Source organism: Cimex lectularius, unplaced genomic scaffold (genome assembly GCF_000648675.2).
Source record: "Cimex lectularius strain Harlan isolate CLEC.00 unplaced genomic scaffold, Clec_2.1 scaffold303, whole genome shotgun sequence".
Lineage (NCBI taxonomy): Eukaryota > Metazoa > Arthropoda > Insecta > Hemiptera > Cimicidae > Cimex > Cimex lectularius.
Window position 1 is genome coordinate 416872 of NW_019392917.1, and position 24292 is coordinate 441163.

The 24292-nt window shown below is 35.8% G+C and overlaps 2 protein-coding genes across 2 annotated transcripts; one reads left to right on the forward strand and one right to left on the reverse strand.

Moving 5' to 3' along the window:
• Positions 1–9944: 9944 nt before the first annotated feature.
• LOC106663756 (protein takeout-like) lies at positions 9945–21622 on the forward strand. The gene is made up of 7 exons (XM_014388844.2): positions 9945–10109; positions 11234–11300; positions 11376–11465; positions 20663–20813; positions 20940–21076; positions 21144–21293; positions 21371–21622. Exons 2-7 carry the CDS (start codon positions 11240–11242, stop codon positions 21523–21525), a joined length of 744 nt encoding a protein of 247 aa, XP_014244330.1. The 5' UTR covers positions 9945–10109; positions 11234–11239; the 3' UTR covers positions 21526–21622.
• A 1257-nt stretch (positions 21623–22879) lies between these two features.
• LOC106663571 (NADH dehydrogenase [ubiquinone] 1 alpha subcomplex subunit 6) lies at positions 22880–24052 on the reverse strand. Its single transcript, XM_014388487.2, has 3 exons — positions 23838–24052; positions 23663–23778; positions 22880–23142 (listed from the first exon to the last, which is right to left on the reverse strand). Exons 1-3 carry the CDS (start codon positions 23965–23967, stop codon positions 23014–23016), a joined length of 375 nt encoding a protein of 124 aa, XP_014243973.1. The 5' UTR covers positions 23968–24052; the 3' UTR covers positions 22880–23013.
• Between the last annotated feature and the right edge of the window lie 240 nt (positions 24053–24292).

The window sequence follows — 24292 nt, forward strand, 5'->3', positions numbered from 1 at the left end:
AAATATTTCCAGTTGAATATGTCTAATTGTGTTTATAAGGCAGTTGATAGGGCATTTTTCATTGCCCCAGTAATGCGCAGGTTTTCCAATCTTTGTACGCTGCCTTATTTTCTGGTGGGATTGGTTGTTAGTATGGAATATTTTGCAGCTGGATAAATTTCTTTTATAAATGGAACATTTCGCTTATTAATGGTGCAGTTGGAAACATAGAATGAGGCGTCGACGATGGATCTAAGGATTCGTGATTGTAGGCTCTGGATTCTGCGGACATTGGAAGGTTTGATTGAAACCATATGTCTATGGTTCTGTGTCATATGTCTAAATTGGTTAAAATATTTCCAGGGAGAATTTGGCTGTTCTCTACTATTCTTTTAAGTACTCTGTTGGTTCGGTTCTATCCTTTTAAGTCGTCTATATGGATTCCAGTTCAGTCGCTTGTTTATCGGGTCAGGTTTTCAGTAGGAAACAGAGTGATTCTATGTATAAATATAAGATTGAGTGCAGCAACTGCGAGATGATAAAGATCATGTTTTGGGATTTTGTGGTGTTGAATTAGATTTGCCATTTTTTTAGCCCATTGTGAAGACAAGAAGTGTCTGGATGGTTCGGTGAGCTATAACGTGTCAGAGTACGAGGATAGTACTGTGTCATCAGCCTATGTTAGGTTAGTGGTGTCAGGATGGGAATGGATATTAGTAGTATAGAGTAATGGAGTGCAGTAACGGTCCGCGACCGCCTTGTACAAGGAGGAGAGTGAGAGGATCCAGTGACTCGGTCGTCCTTAAAAGGAAAATGAGGATCTTTAGCGCCCGTCCTGGCTCGTGCTTTTACCGGATGTTTTGATTCTCAAGGTGAGAGATGACGCACCTCCACTCGCGACCGGATGGGTGTTACAGCCGCGAGCGTTGGTGTAGAAGCCGTCCCAGCCCCGAGGGGCTAAGACGAACCTCACTCCCCGCTTGCCCATTCCGAGTGGTCGGGTCTGCATTGAGCATCAGACCGTATGCCGCACTTAAGGGCTTCCCAATTAGCATTAGTCTGGGCTCCCACGCACTCCGTAGATATAGAAGACGACTCTATCTCCCAGAGTATTGGGGCTCCTCTAGTGTAAGAACTTCCGACTACTGTTTCGTTTAAAGAGGAATTTCTAACCACCCCCTAGAGAAGACTGCCTTCAGCAAAGGAAGCCCATGCAGGCACCACCGACCACTATCTGTTCCCACCCACCATTTCTCACGCATTCGAGGGACTCCGTCAGCGTAGTCTGAGGGCCCTCAATGCTATACGCTTCGATGGTCCAATCCTTCGTATCCTGTGAGGCCGGGGTTATAACAAAAGTCATACGCAAGTGCTTAGGCGGAGGTCACAAATAGAACAACAGTCTTTTCTCTAAGCTCCCGCCAGGAGAATTGCCACTAAGCCATTACGAGTCCATTCCCATGTAGCAGGTATGGACTTGGAACATTTTCTGCTTCCCCGTAGTTCAGATGTTTTTGCACCCTTCCCCGTCTATGCAGACAGGATCTGGAACCCTAACTCTCGTGTGCCTCTGATAAAACACCCGCCACTCCCCTGCCGACCCAGAGGCCGACTCGAATCCACCTTGTGCTATAGAGAGGTTGCCACGCCCTCAAAGCTACACCATTATTTTGCGCCTCGATGGTTATCCAAGGGTTGGGAGAGGTCTCAAGGAAATATGCCATAGGACCTAGATTGAGAAAGGGGAGTGAACGAGGACACGAGGCTCGCACTTTCAGGCTGCACCCCCGCCTTCTCCACACTGTACCACCCATTTCACCGGAGTTGTACATTAAGTGGCCTATGGCTCCCCTAAGTGGAAGAGAGGATCCAGTGACTGTCGACCAGGCAGGACTTAAGGATGTGTGAGGAAGTGTGTAGAGGCCCTTGAGCAATTAGGCCCTTAAGCAACTCATAATGGAAAAAGCCGCCAAGAATCCCTCTTGTCAGAAAATGAATATCGATTGGCGAACCGAGTTCCCCACCAGGACCACATGCAAAACAGGATCGAAATAAAATAAAAATAAAAAGGTTTCTGATAAAAGAAGAAGCAAGCAAAACATGCGAGATTTATGAACCAAAATAAATTATTTGTTTTTCCGCCGTATAATATATCTTTTGATCCGATTAAGAAAACCCTCGTTTATGAAATAAAATATTATTTTTAAATGGAATACATTTCGATGATAAGATGAAATACAATTGTTTTCTTTTTTTGTGTTTGTTATTAAAGAAGGGCTTCAACCGTTAGCGTTGTTTATCAATTTAATTAGCGAGGGTCTTATTAAAATGATAACTAATTTTGTCCTGTCTCCTCGAACGTGCTGGTAATTCGATTTCATAACGGTAATGATGGTGCATTGTCCTAGGTAACTTGTAATACCGTGGAGGGTCACGCGATATCAATGGTCCGTCCAAAATGGCTAATGCGCAACTCATATATTTTTTCTTTTAATATTCAAAAGCAATTTGTTGGAAAACAATAATAAATCCCCGATCAACACGGCCGTTTTTTTTAGTAGTGAGAATATTTGGAGGATTTTTCTTCTTCTTCAAATTCCTCCCATTCGGCACCAGTCCCTTTACAAACTCATATCGGGTTTACCTTTTCTTTTTAGAATCGTATTACATCTTTTTGTTGTCTTTTCGGTACTCTTTGTTTAAGGAAAAATTGAATTTCTTGATACAATAGAAATGGTTTGCACATTTCTTTCTTTCAGAAAGGAAAATAGAGAATAATAAAACGCGTTACTCAAACAATAAAGACTCAGAGTATTCGTGTAAATTTTAATTGCACAAACGCTGAGAGTTAAAAACTAACTGCCAAATGAGAGAAATAAATACATTTCCTAGCTATTTCCAATAATACATCTTACAAATTAAAATCCTGAAAATTTCTGAGTGTGCACATCATGCAATTAAATTCAATTCAAAGTACAAAGGAACGTGTAGAGATTAGTGACCGTTATTCGATAGTTATTCAGATATTGTGAGAACCCGACTGCATCTCACGATATCTGAATAAGTACAAAGGAACATTCATAACCTGTCATGGCTATCATTGTTTCTTCCAATTTTGTTGGTTTATACAGGTCTACATACGAGAGATAGGTGGTTACTAGAAGTACAGAGCAGTAAATAAACTTTCAAAGTACTAAAATTCTGTAAGAACTTACAAAACATTTCTCCTCGAAATTTAGTATTTCTGAAGTGATATGAAATAAACAAACAAAATAAAGCACTCATCTTTCAACCAACTAACCCAAGAATCTCCTTCTTCGTACAGGTCTTCCACCACATAAATATTCTTTTGCCAGTTTTTTTTTTTTGCTAAATCCAGAGGATATTTTGCCAGGTTTGAACCCTCCACGAGTCAGTGGATCACAAGCTCATCTGCTCCACAAAGAGAACCATGGTTGTTTAAGCAGTTTTGTAAAAAAAGATCGGTAATGATATCCTGCTGATGCCTGATTATAAGTTTTTGCCAAAGTTCGTGATTTATGGAAGAATTTTTTGCCAGCTTCTTTAGGAATTTTTATATAGAGGAAAAATCCTGACAAAGTAGTTTCCAACATGACCTTAACCCAAAAAATTACCACAGTTCTTTGTGTAAATATCTATTCGAATATAATTACAGTTCTTATAGTTCGGGGTAAATTTTTTTTATTTTTTTGATGATACTTCGACTTTCAGTAAGGATACAATGATGGGTTTCTGAAGGTAAATATAGTTAAGAGCTCTATCTCTAGTTGTCAATTCAGCTGTAAATATGGATATTGAATTGGTAGTGCGTACTGTTCTGTATGATGGTTTTTAGGATCATGGAAAGCATATCTTTTTCCCTTCAATAAAGACCCATCTATGAAAATCCATAGGTGGTAAGGGAAACGCTCTGCCATATATGCCAGAAATGTTATTTGAGCTACGTCAGGAGTAAATTTAATGTAATCGTTAAGTACCCAAGAATCTACTTTGCTGAATACTACTTCGAATTCTGAATTGTATCGAGGTTCCCGTACACATTTATGAAGAGAATATAAATATAGAGAAGAACAAAGAAAGGCTGAAAAAGAGGGGGTATTTCTTCCTTTCTCAAATGGGCAAGTTTGATTTTTTTCACTGAATGACAATAAGTTTTTAAAAATTTTGGGTATCCGTACTGTAAAGATTAATTAGGAAATTTAGAGAGGGTTTAGGTCTTCTATTTTACAAAGGGAGTTCACAAGCTTCAGCAGACAGGCCATATAGATTAATTAGCGAGGGCAGCTGGAATCTTAATTGCAATAACATAGGTCACTCGAAAATCTCACAACTATTGAGTAAGATTAGTGGTCAATTATTAAGCGTTAGTGATAAAAAGATTAAAACCCCTTCGGGGAAAAAGCACTTTCAGGTAGTCACCCCTTGTGATTATAATTATAGTCTGGATGATGACCATTGTAACATAGACTGCTACACAGATGGATCATTTATCAAAGGAAGAGGGAGTGGTGCAGGAATCTACATACCAAAATTAGGAATCAGCATCTCCTCCCCTCTTGGCAATAACACCTCCGTTTTTCAGGCGGAAATCTGGGCACATCAATGTATGTTGTAGAACACTTATGGAAAATAAAATTAAGGGAAAAGATATTAAAATCTTTTCTGACATTCAGGCTAGTCTTAGGCCATTACAAAAAGATTTGTCAACCTCACGACTGGTGGAGGAAACTATAGATCTTATCAATAGGATCTCTTTCAGGTTTGAGAATAAGGTGACCCTTATTTGGATACCAGCACAAAAAGGACACCATCGCAATGAAAAGGCGGATGGCCTAGCCAAAGAAGGTTCTAATACTGCATTTGTCGGGCTACAACCGGTATTATCTCACTCTATGAGCATAGCAAAAGAGAGTTTTAATAACTGGGGCATGAAACAATTCCTTACGAAGTGGAATTTATCCCCCGGACACAGGCAATCTAAAGAGTTTGTTAAGGCGATCAAACCAGCAGAATCGAAATGGCTATTCTCTATCTCAAGGAAGGGAATTAGGAGGCTGATAGGTATTCTGACGGGCCACTGCCCACTGAGAAGACACCTCTTCGTAATGGGTATCCTATCAGATCCCTTTTGCCGCTTCTGAGAAATAAAAGAAGAAACGGCAAGGCACTACCTCGCAGAGTGTGATAGGTATGCTAGGTCTAGATTTGAAATCTTTGAAGGAGAGGACATCACCAAATCACTCCCCGAGATAAAATGGTCCAAAATCTTGGGGTTTGTGAACAGTCCAAGAGGTTTATGCAGGACACGTGAGCCGACCAAGTCCTGGACCTCTTAGGGATGGGGTACGAGTCTACCCAGGCATTTAACCCCACGAGTCTTGGTCGCCCACCCTGCATAATATATATAAGCTTCAGCAGACAGGGCAACCACTGGAGCACTAGGCAAACCACCCAGTATACGACATAAACAGGTGTTTTGGAAGTTTCTTTTTTTTCGGGGTCGTCTGATTTGCTTGGCCATAAAAAATACATCCGAAATCATTACCGATCGAATTGCCGATTTATAGAAGAGCATTGCAATGGAAGTTCTATTCCCCATTTCTTTGAGCAGAAACTTTTAAGTACATTATAGAGTCGTTCTCCCTTCTCTAGCAAATTACAATTTCCTTGAGGGATTCAGGCACAGAAGCTAATAATGTACATAGAACACGGTTCGTACTGTGAAGGGTTGCTACATAACATCTAGCAAGGAACACTGAGATAAATACTAAACATTCCAACCCAAAAATTGCTTTCATATGAAAAGCAATACACCCATTCCATTTCCAGCTGAAGACCGAAAGAAAGCTATGTGTGGTGTTAAGGATTGCAGTGCAGCACAGAACATGAAATTTCTCGTTTAAGCAGTGTTTACAATGCACCATACTTAACTATTAAACCCAAATATCCTTTGAAAATTTTTCTGCAGAACACTGGGAAAAAACAGCAGTGTGGCTCTGCACAACTAGTAACACGAAACATAACTCCTTGACCGAGAGAAAAATTCAGTTTGTTTTCTTACTTTGAGCACAAGAAGACCAGCTGGCTAAAGATTACTCTGAAGTAAGACGGATCATATTTATCTCATTGGAGCAGCCCTAGTAGGTAGTAAACAAACTCAACTGCATAAACTAAGAAAGTTATCTTTTTTTTTCAGAGTAAATCACAGAGAACAAAATACCCGCTCTTTTTCAGCTTAGCACCGGTTGCAAAACGCTGAAAAAAGTCGCTGAGGTTTGCTGTATTACTACTTTTCTTGTTGAAGCAATCTTTGCAGGAGGTTCCTAAACGAATAATCTCTTCCTTTTGGCAAATTTAAATTTGAATTTTGGAAAATATTGTTTTTATTTGGTGGATTGACGCCCTTTAACCTTGGTCATTATTTTACCAAATTCACATCTCTTTTTTCCTTCATAAGAAAATGATGATAACATTGAAGCAGTCCTTAAAGGTAAACGATCTAAACTGACTAAACCAAAGATTTCTTTATGCTAACATTTTTTAGTTTTCAGCTGTAATGAAAAAACAGTATAAGCTTTTTTTTGTCAATCTTCATATAAGAAGATCTACAAAATTTATCTATTTGCTAAAATTGTTACACTAGTCGCTATGAAATTTTCTTTATTATTTAAATATGAAAAATGTTCAGTCAACCGTAAATAATTTTATCACACTATCACAACTAAAAAAGAAGACTCTTGGGGGGGGGGGGCGAAACGAAAATAAACTTTCTACCTTTGCAGTTAAACGTTTTGACAAAGCCAAACCGGTTCCACTTACAGTTGAACGCCGAGAACAATAACTATGACGAAACCGACAGTAAAGTACATTTGCGTGCCCCGGCTAATGGGATACAATATAATTCGACCTCACGCTAGCCACCTCCTTTTCCAGGCCAAGAATAAGGGGCCCAGCAAGTCTACGTTCGGCCCATTCTTACAGCACGCGAATCGCCAATGCACGGGAGTCCTGGAGTTAAAAGGACGGCTTGGGATAAATCCTAGGTCACCCGAAATCAGGAGGCGAGTTCGTGACACGTTTACCTATTTAAATTCAAGGGGGGCAACTAATTCATACTGCAAATGACGTCTTTGCATTTATGTTTCAGGAATTATGACAAGGTAAGTTCTGACTCCATTTAGCTATGACATCATTCAAACTTTGTCGTTAACCCCCAGTCATTCTTAACTACTTCTTTTTGACTAGTAACTACTCGAAGGCAAAGTAGAAACTCGAATTATGTAAATTTTTATTACAACATAGGTAAATCAGAATGCGTGGTGTTTAGTGACCGTTAGTTAATGATTATTTGGAGATCGTGAGGTGCGGGCTGGTGTGACGTAGGTTTTAGAAAAACATTTTTTTTATCATGCCAACGTTTCGTTCTTTATTGAGATCATCTTCAGGGCCTGGGATTTATAAACATTGTTTAAATTTTACAAGTACATGTAGGATGTGAAAAAATGAATTTATACAATGCTAGACATTTTTTTTTTTAAATTAAGCTTTTTTTAATCTAAAATTTTCAAAGAGAAATAAATAGAATTATCAAGCAGAACTATTTCTTTGAAAACTAAAGTTTAATTACAAAGTTCTACACTGGGAAAGAACGACGTGACAAATTAAACTTCACGCAGTAGCCTTTGTATAAATAAATATAGCAAGTAAATACCTTGGGAACTTTTAAACCAATTATTAATGAGAGTTGAGGGATGATGGACGAGATTTCAGAGACCTTTCAGTAAGGTCATCTGCTCTTCCATTACGCAGATGTCCCTAACAGTCATAAGTATAGTTACCTAAGTTTATAACTTAATTTTTATTGAGGAAGGCTGCCTATCATTTCTCTATCAATCGACATATACTGGCTTACTTAAGAAAGCTTTTAAGCCTAGACCCCAAAAAAACCAATGATTTCTTCCTCATGAGAATATGTTTCAGCATCAATGTTATTCTGCTTGGGCCTAACTGGTTTATGAGAATACCACGATTATTATCCTTTTTTCTGTTACATTTGCTTCGGGGTCTACACAATAATCCTACACGTTCAATATATCTGTGTTATTAATTAGTATACAAGACAAAAGCTTCCATTGTTAAAAATAGGCAGTTCTCAAAATTGAACTCGTATATCGTCTAACAATGAAAATTATGCCCATTCATTCGGTAAACACCCCTTTATTTCGAACCATTTTATATTGGAGTGATTATTCATCCTTTGTTATCTTAGTTAATTAAAATTGTTTCCTTCATTACATAAAAACTGGCATTGGCTATTCAAACGGTAATTGATTTCTACTTGTTTCAACTTTTACATTTCTGTATCAATTATTTGCAATATAAATTGCTGAACTGTTTTAAATATATCGTATTAATTATATATTCTGATTTTCTTTATTTCTTTAACGAGGACACATACAAAATTTTAAAGCACATAAAAATAATTTTGAGAAAGAGTTTTATAATTAATAATACAATATTAAAGTATATATTGTAATTTGTGCTTATTGCAAAATTAGTCCGTATTGTCTGTTCTTTCATTAAGATAAATTAATACTTAACAATAAATAATTTTTACCGTAACAATATTAGCCCTGGGAGGTTCTACTGCAATATATTAGAATTTAATGTATCTTAAAATGTAATTTTATACGTTGTATTGTAACTGTGTGTAGATAAATATGTATGCACGGACAAACATAATCACACATTTGAATTTGTTGTACAAATTACCTCAATCTTTCTTATTCACGTACACAAACTCCCGGTAGTTTTTTTATGCTTCTCTTCTACTTTAATTTCACATCCTCTCACACTCTCTCTCACTTTCTCCATCCTTCTCTCTCTTTCTCCCTTTCACGGAGTGTGTAATGTTTAATGTTTCCCCCTTCTCTCTCACTCTCTCTCTCCCTCCCTCTCTCTCCCTCCCTCTCTCTCCCTCCCTCTATCTCCTTCCCCCTCTGTCCCATCCCTCTCACTCCCTCTCTCTTTCTCTATCACTTTCTCCACTTTCTCTTGATCATTTCCCTTCTCTCTCTCTCTATTTTTATTAATATCTCTCTCTTTTACGAGCTCTCTCACCCTCACCCTCTCTCTTTCTCTCTCCCTCTCACTCTCACCTTCCCCATTCATTCTCTCTCCTTTTCTCCATCCGTCTCTCTCTCTCTCTTTCTCTCTCTCTCTCTTTCTTTCTCTCTCACTTTCTCCACCTTCTCTTGATCCTTTCCCTTTCCTCTCTCTACTTTTATTAATATCTCTCTCTTTTACGAGCTCTCTCTCTCCCTCTCCCTCTCTCTTTCTCTCTCTCCCTCTCTCTCCCACCTTCCCCATTCATTCTCTCTCCCTTTCTCCATCCGTCTCTTTCTCTCTTTTCTCCCTCTCCCTTTCACTCTCTTTTCTTCTCTCTCTTACTCCATCTTTTTCTCTGTCCCTTTGTTTCCCTGAGGACTTTAGTCTCTCCCTCACCGATTCACATACGGATCCCCCTCAGACTCATCTCCCTCTCACTCTCTCTCTCTCTCTCTCTCTCTCTCTCTCTCTCTCTCTCTCTCCCTCTTTCTCTCTCTATCTATCTATCGCACAGTCTCTTTTTTCTCCCTCTCCCTTAACGCCTCTTTCCCTCCCATTCTCTTTCATTCTTATTTCCTCATCTTCTAGCTTGACCAATAATTTGTCTTGTACGTATCCAATAAATTAATATAATAAAAAGAGATTTTATCCATTTTTCATCTGACTAATGAGAATCGGAAAGACAGTTTGCCGAAAGACGTCATCCTGATCTGAGAGACCTTCATTAAAGTAATTAATGTTGTTCTTACGCCAAAAGGTAGTCGCAAATCTGTCTTTCTCATCCCTCCTTATTTCCTCAGTTCTAGGAGTCAAAGTCGAAGTCATAAAAGAACAAAACGAATTCCTCGTCCGTCCTTGAAAAAATCCCTTGCCACCTTGGTATAAAAAGGAAGAAAGGCTCTCGCAAACGACTTATTTCAACAGGAGACCACCACAGGCAAACGTCTATCTTGAGCGAACAGTGGGTTATATCCTTAGGCGCCTTTCTACCTCAGTTTGCCGTAAGTGTTTATTTCGATTGTATTCGACAAATTGGCGGTCTTGACGGTTGCAATAACTATTTTTAAAATAGAGCAACGAAAGATTTTTTATTTAAATATCGCAAATTTTTTTTGAGCGATGTATTATTTGATAGTATTGCGGTTTTAAGTATTATGAAAGTTTGTAAAAAAATCAACTTTTCCCATGTGTCAAGTCCTCTGCTAGTTAGATGATTCAATGTTGTCTTGTGAGTACAAACTTAATCGATTTTTGGGACTAATCACTTAAAGTGAAAATAAATTTTCATACTGAGACTATTTTTGGAATTTTGTTTATTAAGTTTGAACCGCGAAAATGTGCTAATGTTCGACCCTTGACGATATGTAGAATGAGATTTACATCAGATATTTGTAAAATTCCGTTTATTTGTGCCTAACAATTACAATAAAATTAAGCGTTATAAGAATAAACATCGGAAATATTAGATATTTATTATATCTTTTATCGTTTATCTTTAATTGAAAATAAATTGACATTCATGTTTTACAAAATGTTTTTAAATATCCTCCCACCGAGATATGCACATAACAATGTATATACCTATTTTAAAGCGCATCATCATGGTTATTTAAGCCCTATTGTGTTGCATCTATACTTTTTAAGGCTATTTACCAAACTAAATTTTACATGAGGTTTTGTTGTAAAAAAAGGACCCAAAAAAAACTATAAACTTTTTCCTTATACATATAATTTTCAAAAAGCGTAATCATTAACCCTGAAAATAAGAAAATTTACAGCATCGGTGAAATTTCATTTATGTACAAAAAAAATTGACCATAATAATTTATATAGATCAACATTTAAGCTTAGAACCTGCATGAAAAATATTCCTATTGTAAATTATCGTATTATTCATCAGGATTGTAAAATTTGGTTAGTTTTTAACATTATACAAGAATCTGAAAATACATCTTTCTAATGTGTGTGCTGATTTTCAGAAAAAAGTGACGGTGTTTAACAAAATTTTGACTAAATTCTATAAACTTATGTCACCTATTCCAGTATCGATTTTTCTGATTTTTTACCTTTTATAGAAAACCTTATCACCCTTAGATTTTCAATGCCATGTTATTCATTTTTTCAGGAAACAATGATCAAATTTGCAATCATCGCCCTCGCAGCTTCTCAAGTGTTGGGCCAAGGAGGCAAAGGTACGGCTCAGCATTGACATTGTTATTCGTGTTTTTTTCCGTGAGGACAAGTCAATTAAATATTTTTGTCAACAGATCAAATACCGATATGCAGCGTCAAGGATAAAGAGCTGTCGAAATGTCTTCTGGCAGCCTTCAGGCGAGTCCATCCGTACCTGGTCAAAGGTAAACTTCAAAAACTAACTAATAATACCATTTTATAAAAAAAAATTATAATTTAAAAAAACTCAAAATCGGACATTTATGAGAACGCGTAACTTAGCAAATTGTCCACCTAATCACTACTCTCTTCCATATACATGCTAATTTATATAATATTCATTACATACAAAAATCATCGTCCTTTGGATATGCTAAAAAGCAACGAATTGAAACCTAACTGTAGGGAAAGTTTGTTACAAAACTCTACAGCCAATTGCTCTAATGAGTGTGCAATTAGAAACACGTAATCAGACGATGAAATTTCGGTCATTTTTGTTTAAAATAAATCGAAAGTTAATAAAAGGTATATTTTATACTATTTACAAAAATTTTAAAAATCCCTGCAGTTTTAATCCCTGCTAAATCAGCTTTTCAGAAAGTTATATGACTGAAAAAACCTCAACATTCTGTATAAATATCAGAACCTGCAGAAAAGACGAACAAGAATATACACAACGCACAGACACGATCAGCGAGAATTTCCAGTGGTCCATTTTTATAAAAATATATCTGACGATCTATCGATTAATCAATCAATTGTATCAATAAATCTATCTAACTCATTTAATAGTAAGTCAAATTTTAATATGTTTACATTTCACTGTTACTGGCCTCTCGACCTCCTAAATGACAGTGTGAGCGAGTTACAAATTGTGAGTAAAATTTAGTTAAACGAAGGAATTGGCGCAGGTGTAAATGAATTAAAAATAAACAACTTTTATAGTTAAATCATTACTGATTACTTTCAAAAGCTTGTATTGCACCACAGCGATAACTGAAAAACTAAACGGAATGGCAATAACACCGATAACACTATATAATGTTTTGTTAAATCAAATTCAATATTTGCACTTTAATTCGTAAAAAAAAAATTTATTAACGAGAAGTCGAGAAGTTTCTCTCTCTCTCTCTCTCTCTTCCTCTCCCTTTCACTCCCTCTCTCTCACTCTCTCTCTCACTCTCTCTCTCACTCTCTTCTCTCTCTCTCCTCTCTTCTCTCTCTCTCCCTCTCTCTCTCTCTCTCTCTATCTATCTATCTTTCTTTTCTTTAAAAACTTTCTATTTTTTCTTTTCGTTTCTGTATTTCGCTGCGCTAGTATTTCACACCTTTTTCTATTCGTAAATAATTTTAATGTAAGTTCATAATTATTTTTATGATCATTATTCATCCTGATTATTCGGAGATCGTGAGATGCGGTCTGGTGTGACGTAGGTTTAGTTACATTTGCAACGTTTCGATCTTTATTGAGATCATCTTCAGGACTCAAAGTGTTTGTTTTCTGTGTAGATGTGTCATTATTGTGTGTCGTGTTGAGAGTGACCTACCCACAATGATGAAACCTACACAATTTCGACTTAAAAAGACACTCTCAATACGACACGCATGAATGGCACACTTACGCAGAAAACAAACACTTTGATCCCTGAAGATGATCTCAATAAATATCGAAACGTTGGCTCGATAAAGAAAATGTTTTTCTGAAACCTACGTCACACCAGGCCGCATCTCACGATCACCGAATAATCATTAGCTAACGTTCACTAAACACCACACATTATTCATTCTCTTAAAACCCGACTTATTTTGTTTCCTCTGGAAAAAGTAGAATTTTGTTCCTACCGGAAAAAATGAGTGTTTTTTTAAGTCCCTAAGTCCTTCGAGAATGGAGCTTGTTGGGGTTTCTAGAAACGTGAAACATTGAAAGTACTTTTAAATTAAAATATTAAAAATTGTCTGTCTTCATTGGGTCAAGTTGATCAAGGTTATATAATTTTTAATGGCAATCGAAAGAAAGAAAAATTAAAAAACTTTATTTCAACAACGTGAATCATTATCACACTTCGTCTCCTTCCAGACTGCAAAGTTTGTTTATCTTGATTAAATTTCAGTGAACATTTTAAATAAATTATTATTCAAATAAATACTCACTAGATAGCCTTCGTTTTTACATTTTATACTTCTCACCTTTTAACACTAATTACAGCAATACACCTATCATTCAACCATTGCCCCTTTTAGCACCAGGAAGTTAATTTCTTCTAATGGCGTATTTCCTTTATACAGAGATCTCACTTATTTGAGACATACTCTTGTCAATACACGAAAAGATACGAATTGGCGGTCTTTTATTTATTTATTTTTTGTTTGTAAGAAGTTTGATTTATTACTGATCACCTTTGGTCGGCTCGACCACGCTTCGTCCTTGGCTAAGATCAATTCTGGTTGAATTATTTGAAACATCTCTCAGACGTGGGACATCCACATCATTCATTTTAAGTGTCATTGATTGAAAATGACCATATATTGTGAAATAAAACAATAAATAAAATAATTACAATTGTTAAAACAAACAAAAAACTTTTTTTTTAATAATACACTGACAGGTAAAAAATTCCACCCACTTGTAATATAACTTGATTTGTATGTATTTATCAAAGCGTCACGTTTTTTTATCGTTTAATAATTGAATCTTTGTCTACAAAAGGTTAAAAAATGTAAATTGCTAAGGAAAATGATAAAAAAGACAGACAGATAAAATTTGTTTTAATTAGATTTTTATTAACATTTCAATACGGAGTATTTCTTTTTCTTGCTTTAATTACACCTCGGAGGCGCCTCGGCATACTTTCTACCAGTTTGGAACTACTTTCTTTGCTGGAGGTTAACCCATTCTTCACGAAGAGTCCTTTCAAGATCGTGGGGTGTATCAGGAAGTGATGGACGTGCACTTATTCGGCTTTGAGGTCCCATAAATGTTCGATGGGGTTCAAATCTGGAGAACGGGCTAAGACCCTGATGTTATGCTGGTGAACGTTTGTACCATGCGAGCGACATTGGGCGGTCATTATCGTGCATTAGATTGTCGCTGATTTCATCGAGCATTGGAGCAAGATGTTCCAAATTTCATCCACATTGGCGTCAAAGATCCTCCACGAACCACAACCAACTCTGTGCGACTCTCTATTGAAATTTCTGCCCACACCATCACTGAGCTGCGTTGAAAAGGATGGCTCTGGGAAAAATTAACAGCTTCGTACCTTTCATTTCGCCATCTCCACACTCTTTCAAGTCCATCTGGAGATCGTAGAGCATATCTACACTCATCTGTAAAAAGTACGTCAGACCAATAGTCCAAAGACCAATGGTGAATGAGAGCCGTGCAACTCCGTGTGTTCTGGTCAATTCTGGTCCTCTTACATTAAAGAAAAGCCATCAGTCCACATAGATTTATTCTTTTCCGAGCAGGGAGTTCAGAAATTTGGACACCTCGAACTTCCTGGAGTTGATGAATCGCTTGAACTTAAGGTAACTTAAGGTGCCGGTTTGCCAACATTCTCAATGTCAAAAAACGGTCATCCTGAAGTTCTGTTACCCTAGGGCGTCAAAACCGGGCCTTCTATGGTAGGACCCAGTTTCTCGAAAACGTGTCGCAGAGTTTCGTAGGGGATTCCGATGGCAACAGCCTCACATCTGATGGAACGTACATCATCAATAAGTGCCACACCACGCGCAACATCCTCAGCACTAATTGGTTAAATTAATTTTAAAAATTAAAATTAAGAAAACAAAGATGAAAACTAAACAGTTTATTGCTTTAGAATTCAAAGGAGACTGAATAAACATTTTAAATTCAGTAAAAAGTTAACATTGAAAAATCTTTTATCCTTATTTTGCATTAAGGATTAAGTGTGTCTCTAATTGAAATCTCCAATTTAAAACTTAGCATAAAAAAATATTTATTGGTAAAAACATGAGACAAATTAAGAGTAGAATTTTCTTTGATCGAAAAAATAAAAATAAAAATCAATTGGGTGGAATTTTTTGCCTGTCAGTGAATTTCAATATTAAACTTTACTTGCGCCTTGTATTTGATTTTGACATTTTTACGTTTTTTCTTGTGTACACGCGAAATTGGAATATTTATAAAATCATATCGATAATCTTCGGATTAAAAATTGTTCAAATTTTTTCCTTTGATCGGGTAAATTCTAGACAACAATATCCGACAATTCTACAGCACAAAGGGGCATATAATATGACGCTAAATTGATATTGAAGAACTAGTTGAAAAAACATAAATGGAATTCACTAAATCTTTTAACAGTTCTTAGTTCATTATAGGAACAGTTGATTAAATGTTTGAGAAAAATAGATATTAAAAATAACTTCACTAGTTTTCGTGGTCCGCTTGACCAATTAATATATTTTAATTAATTAAGGTTTTTAGTTGAGATAAAAAATGGAATGAAAAATGGCAAAATGGAGGGAAAATTCAAATGGCGGGGTTGAGATGGGAAGTTAGTGTCCGAGTGGATCGAGGTCACGATAGCTCAAGTGGTAGAACAGCGGCGTATTTAGCCGAAGGTCGTGGGTTCGAATCCCGCTCGTGACACTGACGTTTTTATCTCAACTAAAAACCTTAATTTATTAACAATAAAGTAAACACTATTTCCATTTGCACCAAATCCTATAAAGTATTTTCGACATTATTAATTTGTATTAATTTATTTCATGCTTGATAGAAATATGAGACAAAACAGTTACATTAAAATAATGTATTTAAGAAAATTATCTATATTAATTTCCGTAATTGTCATCTAAAAATTTTCAATGAATTCTTCAAATAGGACTCAAATGAATGCTTTTTGAGGTAGTTTTTTTTTCAACAATTATTATAATTGTTGAGATAAACGATACTACCAGCGATAGATTTATGACTATAAAAATATAAGTTCTATAAAAATAATATAGCCAAGGCGAAAATAATGGATTTTGTTTTATGAGGGGTTAAAAACAACGCATAATATAAACGTACCTAAATTTAATATCATAAACTCTGAGATATCTATCTTCAATTTATTGAGGAATTAATCGAGCAAGAAGTTATGGAATTAGGTGTATCAATTGCCAATTTTTCCCGAAGATTTTTTTAAAGATAAATTTGATTTTTGAACGTGATAATACCAGCATAAAATATTCTACAAAAAATTTTAATGATTTTTTTAAATAATTAATCCTAGTAGTATGAATTCTTATTTCTTCTAAGATTAGGATGAAGAATTCTAGGATTAAGATTCTTTCTCGTTCTTCTTAATTATCAAATTATAAAAAGTGACTCTACAACCCTGTTTATTGGCCCCTAACGTGCAATAGTTCATTCCATGAGCTGTTCCAAAGAAAATAATTGAACACTAGGGGTAAAAACCAATTTCTCGCAGAATTGGAATTTACTACCTTGTGCCAGACGGTCGGGAGACTTTATTAAATGGATCAGCAATGAAGAACCCTTCGGCTGAGCTTCTACCTTCGGGTCAAATGCCAGATTATCCATTGTCGTTCATAAAGTTCAATGTGCCTTCGAACTTTATTATAATTTATCGATTTGGATAGTTTTCGTAATGATTTATAATTTTGACCCTCTTTGACAAAGCCGGAATGTTTATGATATACAGAAATAGCTGTCATTCTTTTGTCAACGCGGAAACTTTTGGAATGTATTTTGCAAGGTGTTACTTCTTACAGCTCATAGGGTCCTGTTGTTGTTTGGCAAATCCCGTATGGAAATTCCTCATCCCCGGCCTTGAAATTCGTAATTGCATCACGATAGATACAATCTGACGTTAGTTTAGTAAACACGTACGCGCTTCAAAAATAGAAACACGGGAATGGGATAAATGCCGGACAATGGGTAAACAATGATTTGTTCATACCACAATCTTTCACGAAAACAAATGATCATCAGAAACCGGAGGCAATGATGTAATTATTTCCACCTGCTTTTGGTTATACCAAACGTGACTTGGACAATCAACAATCAACGTGCTTTATTTAGAAAATTTTGTTTCGTATTTGTTCAGAAATTGTGAGATGCGGTCTGGTGTGACGTAGGTTTCAGAAAAACATTTTCTTTATCGTGCCAACGTTTCGATCTTTATTGAGATCATCTTCAGGGCTCAAACTGTTTGTTTTCTACGAAAGTGTGCCATTCTTGCGTGTCGTGTTGTTTGTTTCGTGTATTAAACATATAAAAATCACATTTAATAGTTTTCCCTTTAAACCCGGGAATAATGAAAGAGTGGCTTGTCAATTGTGTGTGAGAGAGAGAGAGAGAGAGAGAGAGAGAGAGAGAGAGAGAGAGAGAGAGCAAACCTGATGACAAAATAACAATGACTGATTTAGAGTGAGTGTTATGGTGCGTGTCTTGATCCATTCAAAAATTTTATATATAATTTTTCTCGCACAATTTAGCTTTAAATTGTTGAAACAATGAGGGAAAATGGAAAACACCAGTCAAGACAAGTACCTATTCAATCTACTTTATATGCAACCATCTTACCTACCACAAGAAGGTATCCAAGAAAATAATGACTTCTTTTTATATATATTTTTATTCCTGGCATGTTTTTACTGTTGGGAGATGTATTTTCAATGTTTGCAATTGCTTTTTGTCTCTTTCAGGTAGTACAACTATTCCTTTCGAATAAAAATTGCCATCTTTTGGGTCCAGGAACGTTTGAACAGCTGTTTGAACACATTCAAAACTTTCAGTTTTGGACATTTAAAAAATTTTGTAACGACCGAAATAATTAGTAGTCACAAGGTGAAATGTACGGAGAATATAGCAGTTGTGATAAAATTTCCAAATTCTATCTAAACGGGTTAGCTGTTCACAGTACAGTTCACCATTAACCATTTTGTCTTTGTGGTAAAAGCCCAAAATGCTAGTGGGACCTGTCCACTAAATTACGCATACGTGTATTTTTCATGCATTTATTGTTTGGTAACAACCGAGGGGTTGTGTTGATCGGGCAATAAGCTTTTTTGCGGACTAAATTTTTGTGTAAGATCCATTTTTCATCACGCGCGTTACCAATCTAGGAAGAAATGGTTCTTCGCTGAGTCCGTGTGTGATCCATGTAGCGTGCTTTTGAACAAACACAAGTCTTTGGATGTGGCTTCCAGTGGTTGTAAGGGAAACATTTAGCCCTCGTCAACCTCAAAAGGACGTCCACTGCGCGCATCATCTTTCCTTTTCTAAATCGAACAAACTACCGTCGGACTTTACATTTACAGCATTAATATCAAACACTGCACACAAATTTTCAGTTATAACAGTTTCTTGTCCTTTTTTTGTTGTAATTCATAAAGTACACAATGTATTAAATGCGTTTCATCCAAAGGCATGATTGCCTATTAAATTATTACTAAAGAAGTTGACAACAGAAACTGAGGAGAAATAAAACCTTTTAATTTAGGGGTTAAACAAGTGTATTTGTAAACGAAAATAATATAGACCAAAAAAAATGTAAATTTGATCTAATTGACGACAATACTTTCTTGCCAAACCAATATATATTTAAATAACTGTGTATCCACCTAAATAACCCTAACCACTACCTATCACCCAAATATCAACCTATTAGTATTTTTTTGTATTTAATCAGGAGTCTAACTACTTGCAATCAATCGATCGATCTTTCTATCAATTTAATATAATAATAGATATATTGCCTACACATCTCTCATGCTGGGGATGTAAATGTTAATAGGTAAAGTAGGAAGAAAAACTAATTTGTGATTTGTAAGGTAAATAATAAAAAAGGAATTTTACATGACCCACTGGCGGAAGCCGGACATACCATAAACCCCAAGGACGTTTAGTTCCTGAGAACCCCTATCCCAATGTCTTGACGTACGTCATCAGATATTTTCTTCTTCTTTGTCTTTTAAATCGAATCAAATCCTAGTAGTTCAACATTTATATATTTACTTTCTTCGCCACCCCCTCGGGCGATGTAGAAACGCCTTGTTGCAAAACAGTCGTGAGCTAAATTTCCTTCTCTCTCCGGAGGGCAATAAATAAGATTATGCTCTCTTTTCTCCCTTGAATTTTCACCGGGTTGTTTTCCGAGTGAAAAGTACATTATTTATTGTTCTCAAACATGATGCCCTAATCCCTGAAAGAATAGGAAGCAGGATTTCTCGACCATCGCGTGTTGCACAATTGAACTGGAAGAGGTTTTTAAATATAAATAATATTAAAAAAGTTTTGGCTGAAGTATGTGAGAGAGAGAAAAGGATCTATACGATTTTAATGTTATAGAAAGAGAAATAGAATTTTTCACATCTCTCATTATTTTCTGAGTTGGAACTTTAAGAAACCACATCATATTATTAAAGAACTGATTCCAGAACAATTGGATCTTCTTATTGCTTAGTCCGATTGCAATGAAACCAAGACAGAAATTCGAATTTTCGAACGTCCTTTTAACACTATCCTTATTTTGCAGAAATACCATTTTTATGGGTTTACAAGGATGGACTTGGATCATGAGCAATCTCCGGAGAGCAACAAAAATCTTAGCCCTCTTCAATATTACAGATAACTTCTTTCAATTAATTAATCTTTTTGTAAGGTATTGGTTGAAATAAAAAAGTCAATGTCACGAGCGGGATTCGAACCCACGACCTTCGGCTAAATACGCCGCTGCTGTACCACTTGACCTGGTCCCGCTCGTGACACCGAATTTTTTATCTCAATCAATACCTTACACAAAGATTAATTAATTGAAAGAAGTTATTTGGTCAATCGGACCACGAACTCTAATGGATTGCAGATAACGATTAGCAATTCGTCCAAATGAATTAAATCAAATTCGCTGTTTTCAAATATGGACTGTTCAACACTATATCATCAACGACTATTTGAAAGTTAAAGGGAGTCGATTGTTCTATATTAAGAATGACGAAGGAAAGTTACGAACTGAACTGCATGTGCAAAATAGCACGATCAATTCTATAGAGAAATTCAGATTGAAAAAAGCTCTTATTTTTCCATCTTCATCACTCTCTCTCTCTCTCTCTCTCTCTCACACACACACACACACACACACTCTCTCACACACACTCTCTCTCTCTCTCTCTCTCTCTCTCTCTCTCTCTCTCTTCCTCTCTCTCACACACTCTCTCTCTCTCTCTCTCGCTCTCGCTTTCTCCTACATTGATCTCCATCACAAATTCGTTTATTATTTTATCCTATACATTCGGTTTTATATATTTTGTACTCGCCTTCTATCTGTCTAAATTTTTATATTACTTTCATGTACTTTCTCTTTAATTTACCGAATATTTTTTATATTGCATAATTTTTTTTTCCTAGGAATTCCAAAACTCGGAGTCTTTCCAATCGACCCGTTACATATTGACCTTCTTGACCTTTCAAACGCACCCGGTAAAACGTTGAACGTTCGTCATAAATTTATGGACGTGGACATCGAAGGTTTAGCTTCAGCCGATATCATGAGAGCAAGGTAATTATCTAAGTTTTAAACTTAACAAATTGTTTTTAAACTGACGTATTGTAAAATAGTGTGTGCGTGTTTTAGGGAAAAATGTTTCATGCAGTTATTCGACGTTGATAATTTTGTTGATTTCAGGTATGACATTAAGAAACAGGAGGTTGATATAGACGCCACTATGAAGAAGCCTTTCATCCTGAGAGGAAAGTACCAGTCTATCGGAAAAGTCCTTTCCCTTCCAATAAGAGGAAGCGGCCGATTCAACATAACTTTGCGTAAGGAAAACCAAACCAAATTCTTGTTCGGAAATTGTACAAAAACATAAATAATTTATCTAAATAGACAACCTGAAATCCGTGTTGAAAATGAAAGGACATGAGGTCATGAAGAATGGGAAGAAATACGCCCATGTTGACGTGGTCACGTTCCCATTTCAAGTTGACAAAATGGAACTGTATTTTGAAGACCTTTTCAAAGGAAACAAGCAAATAAGTGAGTTTTTTTTTATATTGCTTATAATAAAACAAAAGTTTTACATCTACATTTTTCTGTAATTCTTCACATTTCAGGTGATACCTTGAACAACATCTTAAATGAGAACTGGATGCCAATTTTGGATGACATGAAGGAATCATTTGAAGAGGCGATTGGTTCTGCTTTCCAACAGATATCGAATAGAGCATTATCAAAAGTCCCGTTGAACGAATTGCTCAAAGATGTTTAATTTATTTAGATTATTTAATTTCCAACATCATGTGTACATAGATCATTTTGTATATTCTTTGTATTTATTTAAATAAACTGAATTGTCATAATTGTAATACAGTTAATCCTATATACTATTAGTTGTTATATAGATGGTAGCTCTTAAACTCAATAATAGCTGAGTAGTTCTTACTTCACTTACTGGTACCCTGATAGATCTAGAAGGCAAGAAGGTACGGGGTGGATTGTTCGGTCCTAGAACCAAATATAGAGTACACCAGTATTTCCAGGCTGCAATACATGCAATTAAAATATATCTCAGTTCAATCTGAAAAAAGGGTGCAAAAACAAGAATATAGCTAACGTGTCAGATAGCCAGGCAGCCATTCAGAGCACTTGCAAAACTAACCTGAACAAATTGCAAAATAAAGTTACTCTCCATTCAGCCATTTGAGTGAGTATGATAGTGTCAGGGTCATAACATTATTAGAGGAAGGATACAGCCAACAAGAAGTCGGCAGGATTACATTTGTTTTATTAACTTTCGAAAAGACAAATAAGCAGGGTTCATCTAACCTCGTTCAATTCATCTCAAAATTTTTCAATAGTCAAAATTTTTATATATAATTTTTTTTGCATAATTTAACCATAAATTGTTGAAAAAATGCGGGAAAATGGAAAACACCAGTCAAGACAAGTACCGATCCATATCAGTCTACTTTATATGAATCTATCTACCCTAACAATCTTACCTACCACTTTATCTATTTTGTTACATATTTATGTAAATGTCTATTCCTTTTGCATAAAACTCCTCATTTTTGAGTCTTAACTAACTTAACTTTCTATTAATTAACTTATATATATCCATTTAGATTCTTATCCATCCTTTGATTCCCTTTTATCTATGTAAATCTACATGAATTGTGAATAATTATATAAGTTGAATTTAGTGGGTGAATTTTAGAGAGCAATTAAAGTTGAATTATTCAGTTTTAAACAACCATTTTCAAGATTGAAAATTGAATTAAGCACTGAAGGGAGGCAGGGACTGAGATAAATGTATGTTTGTCTGTGTGTGAGAGAAAGAGTGATTGAGCAAACCTGAGGACAAAATAGCAATGACTGATTTAGAATGAGGGGTATTGTGCATGTCTTGATCCATTCCATTGCACAATTACTTTCCTTTTTTTTCTTTTATACTACTCAGTTATGTAAATTTACATAAATATAAGGCTGGCAGTGGTGAATATAACTTACAAAACATTTTTATACACCAAGTATTTTATTGAACTATTTGAACTTTCTAATTGAAAAACCCAATAAAAAATAGCATTGGCAATAAGATGAAGGGTTTCAAGAAAACTAACATGTCAACAGCTTCTAACACAAATTATTTATTAACAATTATAACTTTTCAAGGTGGTCATCATGTGTTGATAGACGGTTTGTCATTCTTATTTACAAAATAAATATTTCTATTCGAACTAGAGAGAAAAGAATGGTTTTATTCGACCCCAGATACAAATTTCGATAGGAAATCTTTTGGCTTAGGTTCGTGAGTATCTTTCCAGTACGCCATGACATGTCCCTTCTGTTTCCAGCCTTTCACACACTCTTTCAACTCCATCTGCCCCTGAAAAAAAAACACAAAAACGAAGAAACGGTTCAATTTCAACATAAAACACCTCTTAGCTTTCCATGTGTGATATTTTGTCTGAATGATTAGCTGAAGTGAGGATTCTGGTTCGTCTCTTGACAGGACATTGCCTCCTAAGACAGCACATACACCGGATAGGAGTAGAGACAGAAGAAATAACGTGCAAGTATTTCCAGGAAGGAAAGGAGACAGCAGAACACGTTTTATGTTTTTGTGAGGGTCTTTTTAGGTTCAGATCTTGCAACTAGAAGAGGAAAAGCCACAAGCAAGATCCTACACTAAGGAGGATCAAGGCAAGGCAATGGAGATTGACTACCAGCGTTAAGCTGGCCAGTGAGTTATAAAATTAGAAGAGCACAACAGATCTGCTCAGGTCGAGGTACAGAAAGCTTTGCGGTCACCTCTTTTATCCGACAGAGCAGAGATCGTTTTAAGCAAATTTACACAATAAAATAATGGATTAAAGTTTTGTTTTGTATTAAGACAATGTGAATACCTTGATGACCAGCATGTCAATGATCCTGATGTCCTTAACGTCTTTGTACTTCATAAATTCCTCTTTGAGCTTCGATTTGCACTGGGCCTCGTTCTTAGGGATGTCAAAATCCAATACTGAAACAGAAGAACTTTCATTTTGCTCAAGTGAAAAAATAAATTACACAGAATTTTACCTATATAAGGGATCTGTCTGTACCAGGCTTTGTACAGGTTGAGGACTCTTCTCCTCGCCTCTCCGTGGTCTAACGACAAAAGTGGTTTCACCTGCTTTACCGCATGGCTTACGACTTTTGGAGTAGACATTATCAAAAGCACTGATGCAAAATTTTGAGGATATCTGCCAAAAACTGTTATCACTAACTTGACCTGACTTGAAGGTAACCACAAGTGAAGGCAATCACAGATCTCAGTCAACTGGTTTATTAAAGAATGACGTCACTTACTATAAATCTACAGTTTGTTATTATTATATTGGATAATTTTTAATATTACATCCTCACACAAGAGAACAAAATAAATTTAAAAAATAACACCAATTCCTTCTGATATGTAAATCAAAAAAAAAAAATTTTAATGCGAGAAACAATAATTAATAAAACAAGACATCATTCTTAAACATGGAGACTAA

Bases quoted from the DNA above. Each gene is read 5' to 3' on its own strand.
- LOC106663756 (XM_014388844.2), top strand. From the start codon at position 11,240: ATGATCAAATTTGCAATCATCGCCCTCGCAGCTTCTCAAGTGTTGGGC. The intron at 20,814-20,939 runs GTAATTATCTAA...TGTTGATTTCAG, and splicing joins GCCGATATCATGAGAGCAAG to GTATGACATTAAGAAACAGG. The intron at 21,294-21,370 runs GTGAGTTTTTTT...TTCACATTTCAG, and splicing joins CAAAGGAAACAAGCAAATAA to GTGATACCTTGAACAACATC.
- LOC106663571 (XM_014388487.2), bottom strand. From the start codon at position 23,967: ATGTCTACTCCAAAAGTCGTAAGCCATGCGGTAAAGCAGGTGAAACCA. The intron at 23,779-23,837 runs GTAAAATTCTGT...CTTCTGTTTCAG, and splicing joins CAGACAGATCCCTTATATAG to TATTGGATTTTGACATCCCT. The intron at 23,143-23,662 runs GTATTCACATTG...TTTTTTTTTCAG, and splicing joins TTGACATGCTGGTCATCAAG to GGGCAGATGGAGTTGAAAGA.